Here is a 12,243-nt window from a genome sequence, read left to right on the forward strand (position 1 = left end):
GGGCATGGCTTTAAATTAAGGGGGGGTAGCTACAGGACGGATGTCAGGGGTAGGTTCTTTACCCAGCGGGTGGTGAGGGATTGGAATGCCCTGCCTGCTGCAGTTGTAAATGCGTCTAGTTTGGGGGCGTTTAAGAGATCTCTGGATAGGTTTATGGACGAAAAGGGATTGGTATAGGCTAGTGGGTCATTGTTTTTGTAACTGGTCGGCGCAACATCGTGGGCCGAAGGGCCTGTTCTGCGCTGTAATGTTCTATGTTCTATGTTCTATAATACACGTGAGTGATTATACCAAACACTAAATGGCTTCTTATCATCAGTACAAAAACAAAATGACCTTTTATTGAATATAACTGAAATTGATGTGAAGATGGTTGGGTAACACTGAAATCTAGTGAACCTGGTCCTGTGTTGTCGATGCAACATCTCAGTGGAAATGTGCTCTCCCAGACTCAAAGAGCATCAGCCCACTGGAAGCAGAGTTGTGAGACCGGCCAGTCCAGCAGAAAGAAACCCTCCGATCCTCCCACTTCACCCACTGTCAGAATGAACATGGTTCAGTCCTGGGTGTGATTAACAGCAGAATCCAACCCGTCATCACTTGTGAACTCGCTGGTGTCTCTGTAGGTGCGATGAATTAGTGAATCCCTTCCCACACTGAGAGCAGGTGAACGGCCTCTCCCCAGAGTGAACTCGCTGATGTGCCCGTAGATTGCTCAACTGAGTAAATCCCTTCCCACACACAGAGCAGGTGAACGGCCTCTCCCCAGTGTGAACTCGCTGATGTGCCTGTAGATTGCTCAACTGAGTGAATCCCTTTCCACACACAGAGCAGGTAAATAACCTCTCCCCAGTGTGAATTCGCTGGTGTACCTGCAAATGGGATGATGTTCTAAATCTCTTTGTGCAGTGAGAGCAGTTGAACGGTCTCTCCTCAGTGTGAACTCGCTGGTGGTCCATCAGATCCTGAGAGCTTTTGAAGCCACTCCCACAGTCAGAGCATTTAAAGGGTCTTTCTGAGGCATGAGTGACTTTATGTGTCAGCAGGTTGGATGACTGAGTGAATCCCTTCCCACACACAGAGCAGGTGAACGGTCTCTCCCCTTTGTGAACTTGCTGGTGTTTCCACAGGTTGGATGATGTTCTAAACCTCTTTGTGCAGTGAGAGCAGCTGAACGGTCTCTCCTCAGTGTGAATGCGCTGGTGGGACACCAGCTCTCCAGAGCTTTTGAAACAACTTCCACAGTCAGAGCATTTAAAAGGCCTTACATCGGTGTGAGTGACGTTGTGTCTCAGCAGGCTGGATGACTGAGTGAATCCTTTCCCACACACAGAGCAGGTGAATGGCCTCTCCCCAGTGTGACTGCGTCGATGGGTTTCCAGTACAGATGGGAATCTGAATCCCTTCCCACAGTCCCCACATTTCCAGGGTTTCTCCATGGTGCATGGTTTTTGCAAAGTTGTCAGATATTTTATATCTTCCATTGGATTATAACTTCAGGTATCTCAGACCTTACTTTTTTTATATATATAACTATTTATATATGCATATATATGTGACTCTCCAGGTTAAACAAACAGTTAAATCTCACACAGAACATGGGGACAGTCTCTCCCCGCTGTAAATGTTGCAATGTATTTTTAGGCTGTACGACTGATTAAAGTCATTGGATAGGCATATGGATAACATTGGAATAGTTTAGGTTAGAGGGTCATTTGATTGGTTCCACTGGTCGGCGCAACATCGAGGGCCGAAGGCCCTGTACTGCGCTGGAATGTTCTATGTTCTAAAGCTCTTTCCACACTTAGTGCACTGGGACACTCTCACACGGGGGTGTGTGTCTCAGTGTTTTTCAAGTCACACTGATATTTAAAGTTTTCTGAAGCAGAGAGAACAATTCTTCATCCAGATTCAAAGGTCGATATATTCAAGTCCCAATGAATTGTGTGAGGATGTCAGATGTTGATGTGATGTTTGTTTTGAAATTTCTGTCTGTAAATCATCAACTTCTGAAAACCTGTAAAGCGAATTTGAAAAATTCATCAGTGTAAGTAGGGATAGAAATTCAGAACAGACAATTCTAGTTTCTGTGGAACACTCTGTCCTCTCTCATTCCCCAAAAGCTGTAAATCTCCATCCCACACACTCTCCCTCCATTCTCACTCTGCTGTATCTAATATTCACCCTCCCAATTCTCCTGAAGGTGTTGATTGAGACTGATTGACAGATCCATGCTCACTGCTTCCTGTGCTGGACACAGAGAGCTGGAAATCTCCATGCAGGCTGCCAACCTAACAGAAACATGGCTATATTCCTCAACTAAAAATGTTTTAAATGGATTGTTTCAATTGTTTTATACAGCTCCATCGTAACCTCCCTGCCCTTATATTCAATGCCTCGGTTAATAAAGGCAAGTATCCCGTCACAGTTCACCTTCCCACCCAACTTGATATCATCTGCAAACATAAGGAACCACCTTATAGGAGTTCTTGGAATGCTGCCGGGATAGTTTCCTTGAACAGTGTGTGTTGGAGCCGACGAGGGAGCGAGCTATCTTGGATCTGGTGTTATGTAATGAGGCAGGTAGAATTAGGGACCTTGCGGTGAAGGATCCTCTTGGGGAGAGTGATCATTGTATGGTGGAGTTTCTGATGCAGATGGAGGAGGAGAAAGTGGGTTCCTGGACATGTGTCCTTTGTTTGAACAGAGGGGAGTACGATAGGATGAGAGAGGAATTGGCGAATGTTGATTGGGGGAGTGCATTGGAAGGTAGGTCTGCTGAGGAACAGTGGAGGATCTTTAAGGAGATCTTTCTTGGTGCTCAGCAGAAATTTATTCCGATGGTTAAAAAGGATTGTAGGAGGAGAGATAATCAGCCGTGGATAACGAAGGAGGTGAAGGAAAGTGTTAAATTAAAAGCGGATGCGTTTAGAGTAGCTAAGAGTAGTGGGCGAGAAGAGGATTGGGAGAGGTTTAAATGTCAACAAAGAATGACAAAGAAGTTGATAAAGAAGGGTAGGAGAAACTATGAAGCTGGGCTAGCGCTTAATATAAAAAAGGATAGAAAGAGTTTTTATAAATACATAAAAAGGAAGAGGCTGGCTAGGGTGAATGTTGGACCCTTAGAGGATGAGAGGGGGGATTTAGTGGTAGGGGATGGGGAAATGGCTGAGGCCCTGAATAACTTTTTTGTTTCGGTCTTCACGGAGGAGGACGTGAATAATTTGCCGGGTGTTAGCGATGGAAAGATGGTAGGAGTGGAGGGCCTGAGTGACATTATTGTTACTAGAGAGGCGGTGCTCGACAGACTGGAGGGGCTGATTGTGGACAAGTCCCCAGGACCGGATGGAATGCATCCCAGGGTTCTGAAAGAAATGGCGGAGGTGATAGTGGATGCCTTGGTGATTATTTTCCAAACCTCGCTGGATTCCAGGGAAGTGCCGGAAGATTGGAAAACGGCTAATGTTACGCCGTTGTTTAAGAAGGGTGGCAGGCAAAAGGCAGGGAATTATAGGCCGGTTAGTTTAATGTCTGTTGTAGGAAAAATGTTAGAATCCGTGATCAAGGAGAAAATAGCGAGACATCTTGAGGGGAATTGCTTGATAGAGCAGACGCAGCACGGTTTCGTTAAGGGGAAGTCGTGTCTGACAAATTTATTGGAGTTCTATGAGGATGTGTCTAGGGCGGTGGATAGAGGAGTTTCTTGATTTTCAGAAGGCGTTTGACAAGGTACCTCACAAGAGGTTATTACAGAAGGTCAGGGGGCATGGAGTTGGGGGTAGGGTGTTAGCGTGGATAGAGGATTGGTTGTCAAATAGGAGGCAGAGAGTGGGGGTCAATGGGTGCTATTCGGATTGGCGGTTGGTGACTAGTGGAGTGCCTCAGGGGTCGGTGCTGGGGCCTCAGCTATTTACCATTTATATAGATGATCTGGAGGAGGGAACCGAGTGTATGGTGTCGAAATTTGCCAATGACACAAAGATAAGTGGAAAAACAAATTGTGCGGAGGGTGTGGAGAGTCTGCAGGGGGATCTAGATAGGCTGGGCGAATGGGCCAGGAACTGGCAAATGGAATTTAATGTTGGCAAATGTGAGGTTGTCCACTTTGGTAGGAATAATGGTAGGAAGGATTATTACTTATGTGGCGACAAACTGCAGCAGGCGACGGTGCAGAGGGACCTCGGGGTCCTTGTGCATGAGTCGCAAAAACCCAGCTTGCAGGTGCAGCAGGTGGTCAGGAAGGCGAATGGGATGCTGGCCTTCATAGCGAGGGGGATTGAATATAAAAGTAGGGAGGTCTTGCTGCAGCTGTATAGGGCATTGGTGAGGCCGCAGCTGGAGTACTGTGTGCAGTTTTGGTCGCCGCACTTACGCAAGGATATTTTGGCCTTGGAGGGAGTGCAGAGGAGGTTTACTAGGCTGATACTGGAGTTGAGGGGGTTGAGCTATGAGGAGAGGCTGAATAAACTAGGCTTGTACTCGTTAGAGTTTAGAAGAATGAGGGGAGATCTCATTGAGACGGATAAGATGATGAATGGGATGGATAGGATAGAGGTGGAGAGACTCTTCCCGCTCAGAAAGGACAGTAGGACTAGAGGGCACAGCCTCAAGATAAAGGGGGGGCGGTTTAGAACGGAGTTGAGGAGGAACTTCTTCACTCAAAGGGTGGTGAATCTCTGGAATTCTCTGCCCGTTGAAGTGGTGGAGGCTGCCTCGCTAAATATTTTTAAGATGCGGGTTGATGGGTTTTTGATAAGAGAGGGGATTAAGGGTTATGGGGAGAAAGCGGGAATGTGGAACTGAGCCACGACAGATCAGCCATGATCTTATTGAATGGCGGGGCAGGCTTGAAGGGCTAGATGGCCGACTCCTGCTCCTATTTCTTATGTTCTTATATACCTGTCCCGCTGTCTTCAGAGATCTATGGACATGCACACCAAGGTCTCTCTGATCCTCTGTACTTCTTAGGATCTGATCATTCACTGTACATTCCATTTCATAAAAACATTGAAAATAGGGACAGGAGGAGGCCATTCGGCCCTTTGAGCCTGCTCCATTATTCATTACAATCACGGCTGATCATCCAACTCAATCGTCTCATCTTGCTTTTCCCCCATAACCTTTGATCCCATTCACCCCAAGTGCGATATCCAGCCGCCTCGTCAATACATTCAATGTTTTGACATCAACTACATCTTGTGGTAATGAATTCCACAGGATCACCACTCTTTGGGTGAAGAAATGTCTCCTCATCTCCATCCTAAATGGTCTACCCTGAATCCTCAGACTGTCACTCTGATTCCAGACACAACCATCATCGGGAACATCCTCCCTGCGTCTACCCTGTCCAGTCCTGTTAGAATTTTATAAATCTCTATGAGATTCCCCCCTCATTGGTCTGAACTCCAGTGAAAACAATCCTAACCTGGTCAATCTCTCCTCATACATCAGTCCCACCATCCCCGGAATCAGCCTGGTAAACCTTCGCTGCTCTCCCTCGAGAGCAAGAACATCCTTCCTCAGAAAAGGAGACCAAAACTGCACACGATACTCTAGGTGTGGCCTCCCCAAGGCCCCTGTATAATTACAACACATCCCTGTTCCTGTACTCGAAACCTCTCACAATGAAAGCCAACATACCATTTGCCTTCTTTACTGCCTACCGTACCCACATGCTTACCTTCAGTGAGTGGTGCACAAGGACACCCAGATCCCTCTGCACACTCCCCTCTCCCAATTTACAGCCATTCAGGTAGTAATCTGCCTTCTTGTTTTTGCTTCCAAAGTGAATAACCTCACATTTATCCAAATTATACTGCATCTGCCATTGATTTACCCACTCACCCAACCTGTCCAGATCATTCTGAAGCATCTGTCATCCTCGTCACAGTTCACCCTCCCACCCAACTTGGTATCATCTGCAAACTTTGAGATGTTACATTTTATTCCCTCATCCAAATCATTAAGATATATTGTGAATAGCTGGGGTCCCAGCACCGATCCCTGTGGCACCCCCACTAGTTACTGCCTGCCAATCTGAATGGCACCCATTAATTCCTATTCTTCGTTTCCTCTCCGCCAACCAGTTTTCAATTCATCTCAATACACTTCCCCCAATCCCACGTGCTTTAACCTTACACAATAATCTCTTATGCAGGACTTTGTCAAACGTTTTCTGAAATTTCAAATATATCACTTCAGCTGGCTCCCCCTTGTCAACTCTACGAGTTACATCTTCAAAGAATTCCAGCAGATTGGTTAAGCATGATTTCCCCACAAATCCATGTTGACTCTGTCTGATCCTGCCACTGTTTTCTAAATGCTCTGCTACAAAGTCCTTGGTAATGGATTTGAGAATTTTCCCCACTACCGATGTAAAACTCACTGGTCTATAATTCCCTGTTTTCTCTCTATTTCCCTTTTTGAATATTGGATTGACATTAGCTAATGTCCAATCTGCAGGGACTGTTCCAGCGTCTATAGAAGCCTGGAAGATGATCACCAATGCATCCATTGGGACCTCTTCTCGGGCAGGTGGGACCTGTAGAAGATAGACGGGTTACACCTAAACTACAAGGGGACCAATATACTTGCAGGGAGGTTTGCTAGTGTTATTGGGGAGCGTTTAAACTAGATTTGCAGGGGGATGGGAACCAGAGTGCCAGAGCAGATAGTGGAGCAGGGGGTAAAAAGATGGGTTAGTTCAAGCAAAATCACAAATGGAAGGGTTGAGGGTGGTGGAAATAATCTGTTGAGGTGTCTCTGTTTCAATACCAGGAGTATTGTGGGGAAGGCAGATGAGCTGAAGGTGTGGATTGACATGTGGAAATATGACGTTCTAGCCATTAGTGAAACTTGGCTACAGGAGGGGCAGGACTGGCAGCTCAATGTTCCAGGGTTCCAATGTTTCAGGTGTGATAGAGACAGAGGGATAAAAGGTGGGCGGAGGGGTGGCAATTGTTGGTCAGTGAAAATGTTACAGCGGTACTCATAGAACATAGAACATTACAGCGCAGAACAGGCCCTTCGGCCCACGATGTTGCGCCGACCAGTTAAAAAGCAATGACCCTCTAACCTAAACCAATCCCTTTCCATCCATAAACCTATCCACGGATCTCTTAAACGCCCCCAAACTAGGCGCATTTACAACTGCAGCAGGCAGGGCATTCCAATCCCTCACCACCCTCTGGGTAAAGAACCTACCCCTGACATCCGTCCTATAACTACCCCCCCTTAATTTAAAGCTATGCCCCCTCGTGCTAGCTTTCTCCATCTGAGGAAAAAGGCTATCACTGTCCACCCTATCCAAACCTCTAATCATCTTATATGTTTCAATAAGATCCCCTCTTAGCCGCCTTCTTTCTAACGAAAACAACCTCAAATCCCTCAGTCTCTCCTCATAGGACCTCCCCTCCATACCAGGCAACATCCTGGTAAACCTCCTCTGCACCCTCTCCAAAGCCTCCACATCCTTCCTATAATGTGGGGACCAGAACTGCACACAATACTCCAAGTGCGGCCGCACCAGAGTTGTGTACAGTTGCAACATGATGCTGCGGCTCCTAAATTCAATCCCCCGACCAATAAACGCCAAGACACCGTATGCCTTCTTAACAACCTTATCTACTTGATTCCCAACTTTCAGGGATCTATGTACACATACACCTAGATCCCTCTGTTCATCCACACTATTCAGAGTCCTACCGTTAGCCCTATACTCTCCACATCTGTTATTCCTGCCAAAGTGAATTACCTCACACTTTTCCGCATTAAACTCCATCCGCCACCTCTCGGCCCAGCTCTGCAGCTTGTCCAAGTTACAGGAAGGATGTGGAGGCTTTGGAGAGGGTGCAGAGGAGGTTTACCAGGATGTTGCCTGGTATGGAGGGGAGATCCTATGAGGAGAGGCTGAGGGATTTGGGGTTGTTTTCGCTGGAAAGAAGGCGGCTAAGAGGGGATCTTATTGAAACATATAAGATGATTAGAGGTTTAGATAGGGTGGATAGTGATAGCCTTTTTCCTCTGATGGAAAAATCTAGCACGAGGGGGCATGGCTTTAAACTAAGGGGGGGTAGTTATAGGACAGATGTCAGGGGTAGGTTCTTTACCCAGAGGGTGGTGAGGGACTGGAATGCCCTGCCTGCTGCAGTTGTAAATGCACCTAGTTTGGGGGCGTTTAAGAGGTCTGTGGACAGGTTTATGGACGAAAAGGGATTGGTTTAGGTTAGTGGGTCATTGTTGTTGTTTTTTTTTTAAACTGGTCGGCGCAACATCGTGGGACGAAGGGCCTGTTCTGCGCTGTAATGTTCTATGTTCTAAGTCTCCCTGCAAACTATGACACCCTTCCTCACTATCAACCACACCTCCGACTTTGGTGTCATCAGCAAATTTACTAATCCACCCAGCTATACCCTCATCCAGATCATTTATAAAAATTACAAACAGCAGTGGCCCCAAAACAGATCCCTGAGGCACACCACTCGTAACTGAACTCCATGTCAAATACTTACCATCAACCACCACCCTCTGTCTCCTATCCGCCAGCCAATTCCTAATCCAATTTCCTAAATCACCCTCAATCCCATACATCTGCAATTTCTGCAGAAGGCTTCCATGGTGAACCTTATCAAACGCCTTACTAAAGTCCATATATACCACGCCAACTGCCTTACCCCCATCCACCTCTTTGGTCACTTTCTCAAAAAACTCAATAAGGTTAGTAAGGCACGACCTCCCCGCTACAAAACCATGCTGACTATCTCTAATCATTTCATTACTCTCCAAATAACTATAAATCCTATCCCTAATAATTTTTTCTAAAACCTTGCCCACAACAGAAGTAAGACTCACCGGTCTATAATTCCCGGGGAAGTCTCTGTTCCCCTTCTTAAACAATGGGACAACATTCGCTAACCTCCAATCTTCCGGTACTATACCGGTGACCAACGACGACCTGAAGATCAGAGCCAGAGGCTCTGCAATCTCCTCCCTTGCCTCCCAGAGAATCCTAGGGTAAATCCCGTCCGGCCCAGGGGACTTATCTATTTTCAAACCCTCAAGAATAACTAGCACATCCTCCTTATCAACTGCAATACTGTCCAGTTTACAACCCTGTAACCCAGTGTTCTCCACAACTACATTTATGTCCCCCTGCGTGAACACCGAAGAGAAATATTGGTTCAATGCCTCTCCAATCTCTTCCGGTTCCACACACAAATTCCCACTGCTTTCTCTAACTGGCCCTAATCTTGCCCTAACCAACCTTTTGTTCTTGACATACCTATAGAACGCCTTAGGATTCTCCTTAATCCTATCAGCCAAAGTCTTCTCATGTCCTCTTTTAGCCCTTCTTAACTCTCTCTTTAACTCCCTCCTAGCCAATCTAAAGCTCTCTAGTGCACTACCTGAGCCCTCAAGTCTCATCCGGACATAAGCCTCCTTTTTCTTTTTAACCAGCGAATCAACTTTCCTAGTGCACCACGGTTCCCTAGCCCTTCCAATTCCTCCTTGCCTGACAGGGACATACATATCAAGGACTCGCACTAGCTGCTCCTTGAAAAAACTCCACATTTCGGACGTTCCGAGACCCTGTAGTCTCCTAGTCCAACCTATGCTTCCTAATTCTCCCCTAATAGCCTCATAATTACCCTTCCCCCAGCTAAAACTACTGACCCGAGGTTCCTGCCTATCCCTTTCCATCACTAAGGTGAACGTAACCGAATTGTGGTCACTATCACCAAAATGCACACCAACTTCCAAGTCTAACACCTGGTCTGGCTCATTTCCCAGCACCAAAATATAGCCAATATAGCCTCGCCTCTAGTTGGCCTATCTACATACTGAGTCAAAAAACCTTCCTGCACACTTTGAACAAAAACTGACCCCTCTAATGAGCTAGAGCTATAGCAATTCCAATCAATATTAGTAAAGTTAAAATCCCCCATAACAATTACCCTATTACTTTCACTCCTAACCAGGATCGTCTCCGCAATCCTTTCCTCAACCTCTCTAGAACTTTTAGGAGGTCTATAAAAGACTCCCAACAGGGTGACCTCTCCTCTCCTATTTCTAATCTCCGCCCATACTACCTCAACAGACAAGTCCTCATCAAACCTCCTCTCTGACACTGTGATACAATCCCTGACCAATAATGCTACCCCTCCCCCCCTTCTACCTCCTTCTCTACTCCAACTAAAGCATTTGAACCCCGGGACCTGCAGCATCCATTCCTGCCCCTGCTCTATCCATGTCTCTGAAATGGCCACAACATCAAAGTCCCAGGTACTGATCCACACTGCAAGTTCATCCACTTTATTGCGAATACTCCTCGCATTAAAGTATACGCATTTCAAACCCTGCTCCGCCCCACCCCCACGATGCCGTGCATTGCAGTCCCCATCTGTGCCCCCCTCACTTTCACCCCCTCTACTCAGGATCCCACCCCACTCAGGCAGGATAGATTAGGGAGCTTGTCTACAGAGACCCTATGAGTGGAGCTGAGAAACAGGAAGGGTATGACCACGTTAAGAACATAAGAAATAGGAGCAGGAGTAGGCCATCTAGCCCTTCGAGCCTGCCCCACCATTCAATAAGATCATGGCTGATCTGAAGTGGCTCAGTTCCACTTTCCCGCCCTCTCCCCATAACCCTTAATCCCCTCTCTCATCAAAAACCCATCAACCCGCGTCTTAAAAATATTTAGCGAGGCAGCCTCCACCACTTCAACGGACAGAGAATTCCAGAGATTCACCACCCTTTGAGTGAAGAAGTTCCTCCTCAACTCCGTTCTAAACCGCCTCCCCTTTATCTTGAGGCTGTGCCCCCTAGTCCTACTGTCCTTTCTGAGCGGGAAGAGTCTCTCCACCTCTATCCTATCCATCCCATTCATCATCTTATACGTCTCAATGAGATCTCCCCTCATTCTTCTAAACTCCAATGAGTACAAGCCTAGTTTATTCAGCCTCTCCTCATAGCTCAACCCCCTCAACTCCGGCATCAGCCTAGTAAACCTCCTCTGCACTCCCTCCAAGGCTAAAATATCCTTGCGTAAGTACGGCGCCCAAAACTGCACACAGTACTCCAGCTGCAGCCTCACCAATGCCCTATACAGCTGCAGCAAGACCTCCCTACTTTTATATTCAATCCCCCTCGCTATGAAGGCCAGCATCCCATTCGCCTTCCTGACCACCTGCTGCACCTGCAGGCTGGGTTTTTGCAACTCATGCACAAGGACCCCGAGGTCCCTCTGCACCGTCGCCTGCTGCAGATTTTCGCCACGTAAGTAATAATCCTTCCTACCATTATTCCTACCAAAGTGGACCACCTCGCACTTACCAACATTAAATTCCATTTGCCATTTCCTGGCCCATTCGCCCAGCCTATCTAGATCCTTCTGTAGGCTCTCCCCACCCTCCGCACAATTTGCCTTTCCACCAATTTTGGTGTCATCAGCAAATTTCGACACCATACACTCGGTTCCCTCCTCCAGATCGTCTATATAAATGGTAAATAGCTGAGGCCCCAGCACCGACCCCTGGGGCACTCCACTAGTCACCATCCGCCAATCCGAATAGCACCCATTGACCCCCACTCTCTGCCTCCTATTTGACAGCCAATCCTCTATCCACGCTAACACCCTACCCCCAACTCCATGCCCCCTGACCTTCTGCAATAACCTCTTGTGAGGCACCTTGTCAAACGCCTTCTGAAAATCAAGAAAGACCACATCCACCGGCTCTCCTCTATCCACCGCCCTAGACACATCCTCATAGAACTCCAGTAAATTCGTCAGACACGACTTCCCTTTAAGGAAACTGTGCTGCGTCTGCTCTATCAAGCAGTTCCCCTCAAGATGCCTCGCTATTTCCTCCTTGATCACGGATTCTAACATTTTACCTACAACAGACGTTAAACTAACCGGCCTATAATTCCCCGCCTTTTGCCTGGCACCCTTCTTAAACAAAGGCGTAACATTAGCCGTTTTCCAATCTCCCGGCACTTCCCCGGAATCCAGCGACGTCTGGAAAATAACCACCAAGGCATCCACTATCACCTCCGCCATTTCTTTCAGGACCCTCGGATGCATTCCATCCGGTCCTGGGGACTTGTCCACAATCAGCCCCTCCAGTCTGTCGAGCACCACCTCTCTAGTAACAGTAATATCATTCAGACCCTCCAGTCCTACCACCTTTCCATCTCTAACGCCCGGCAAATTATTCAAATTATTAGTTAATGGGGTTGTAT

The 12,243-nt window shown here is 47.1% G+C and overlaps 1 protein-coding gene across 1 annotated transcript in view; it reads right to left on the reverse strand.

The window, feature by feature from the left end:
* Positions 1-270: 270 nt before the first annotated feature.
* LOC145357380 (uncharacterized) overlaps positions 271-12,243 on the reverse strand; it is a 37,205-nt gene continuing 25,232 nt past the window's right edge. The window contains 1 exon segment of the mRNA XM_080210700.1: positions 271-1,494. Within this exon segment, the coding sequence (XP_080066826.1) occupies positions 597-1,494 (898 nt within the window). The 3' untranslated portion in view covers positions 271-596.

The sequence above is a fragment of the Carcharhinus amblyrhynchos genome, chromosome 23 (assembly GCF_965287045.1).
Source record: "Carcharhinus amblyrhynchos chromosome 23, sCarAmb.v2.hapA, whole genome shotgun sequence".
Taxonomy (NCBI): domain Eukaryota; kingdom Metazoa; phylum Chordata; class Chondrichthyes; order Carcharhiniformes; family Carcharhinidae; genus Carcharhinus; species Carcharhinus amblyrhynchos.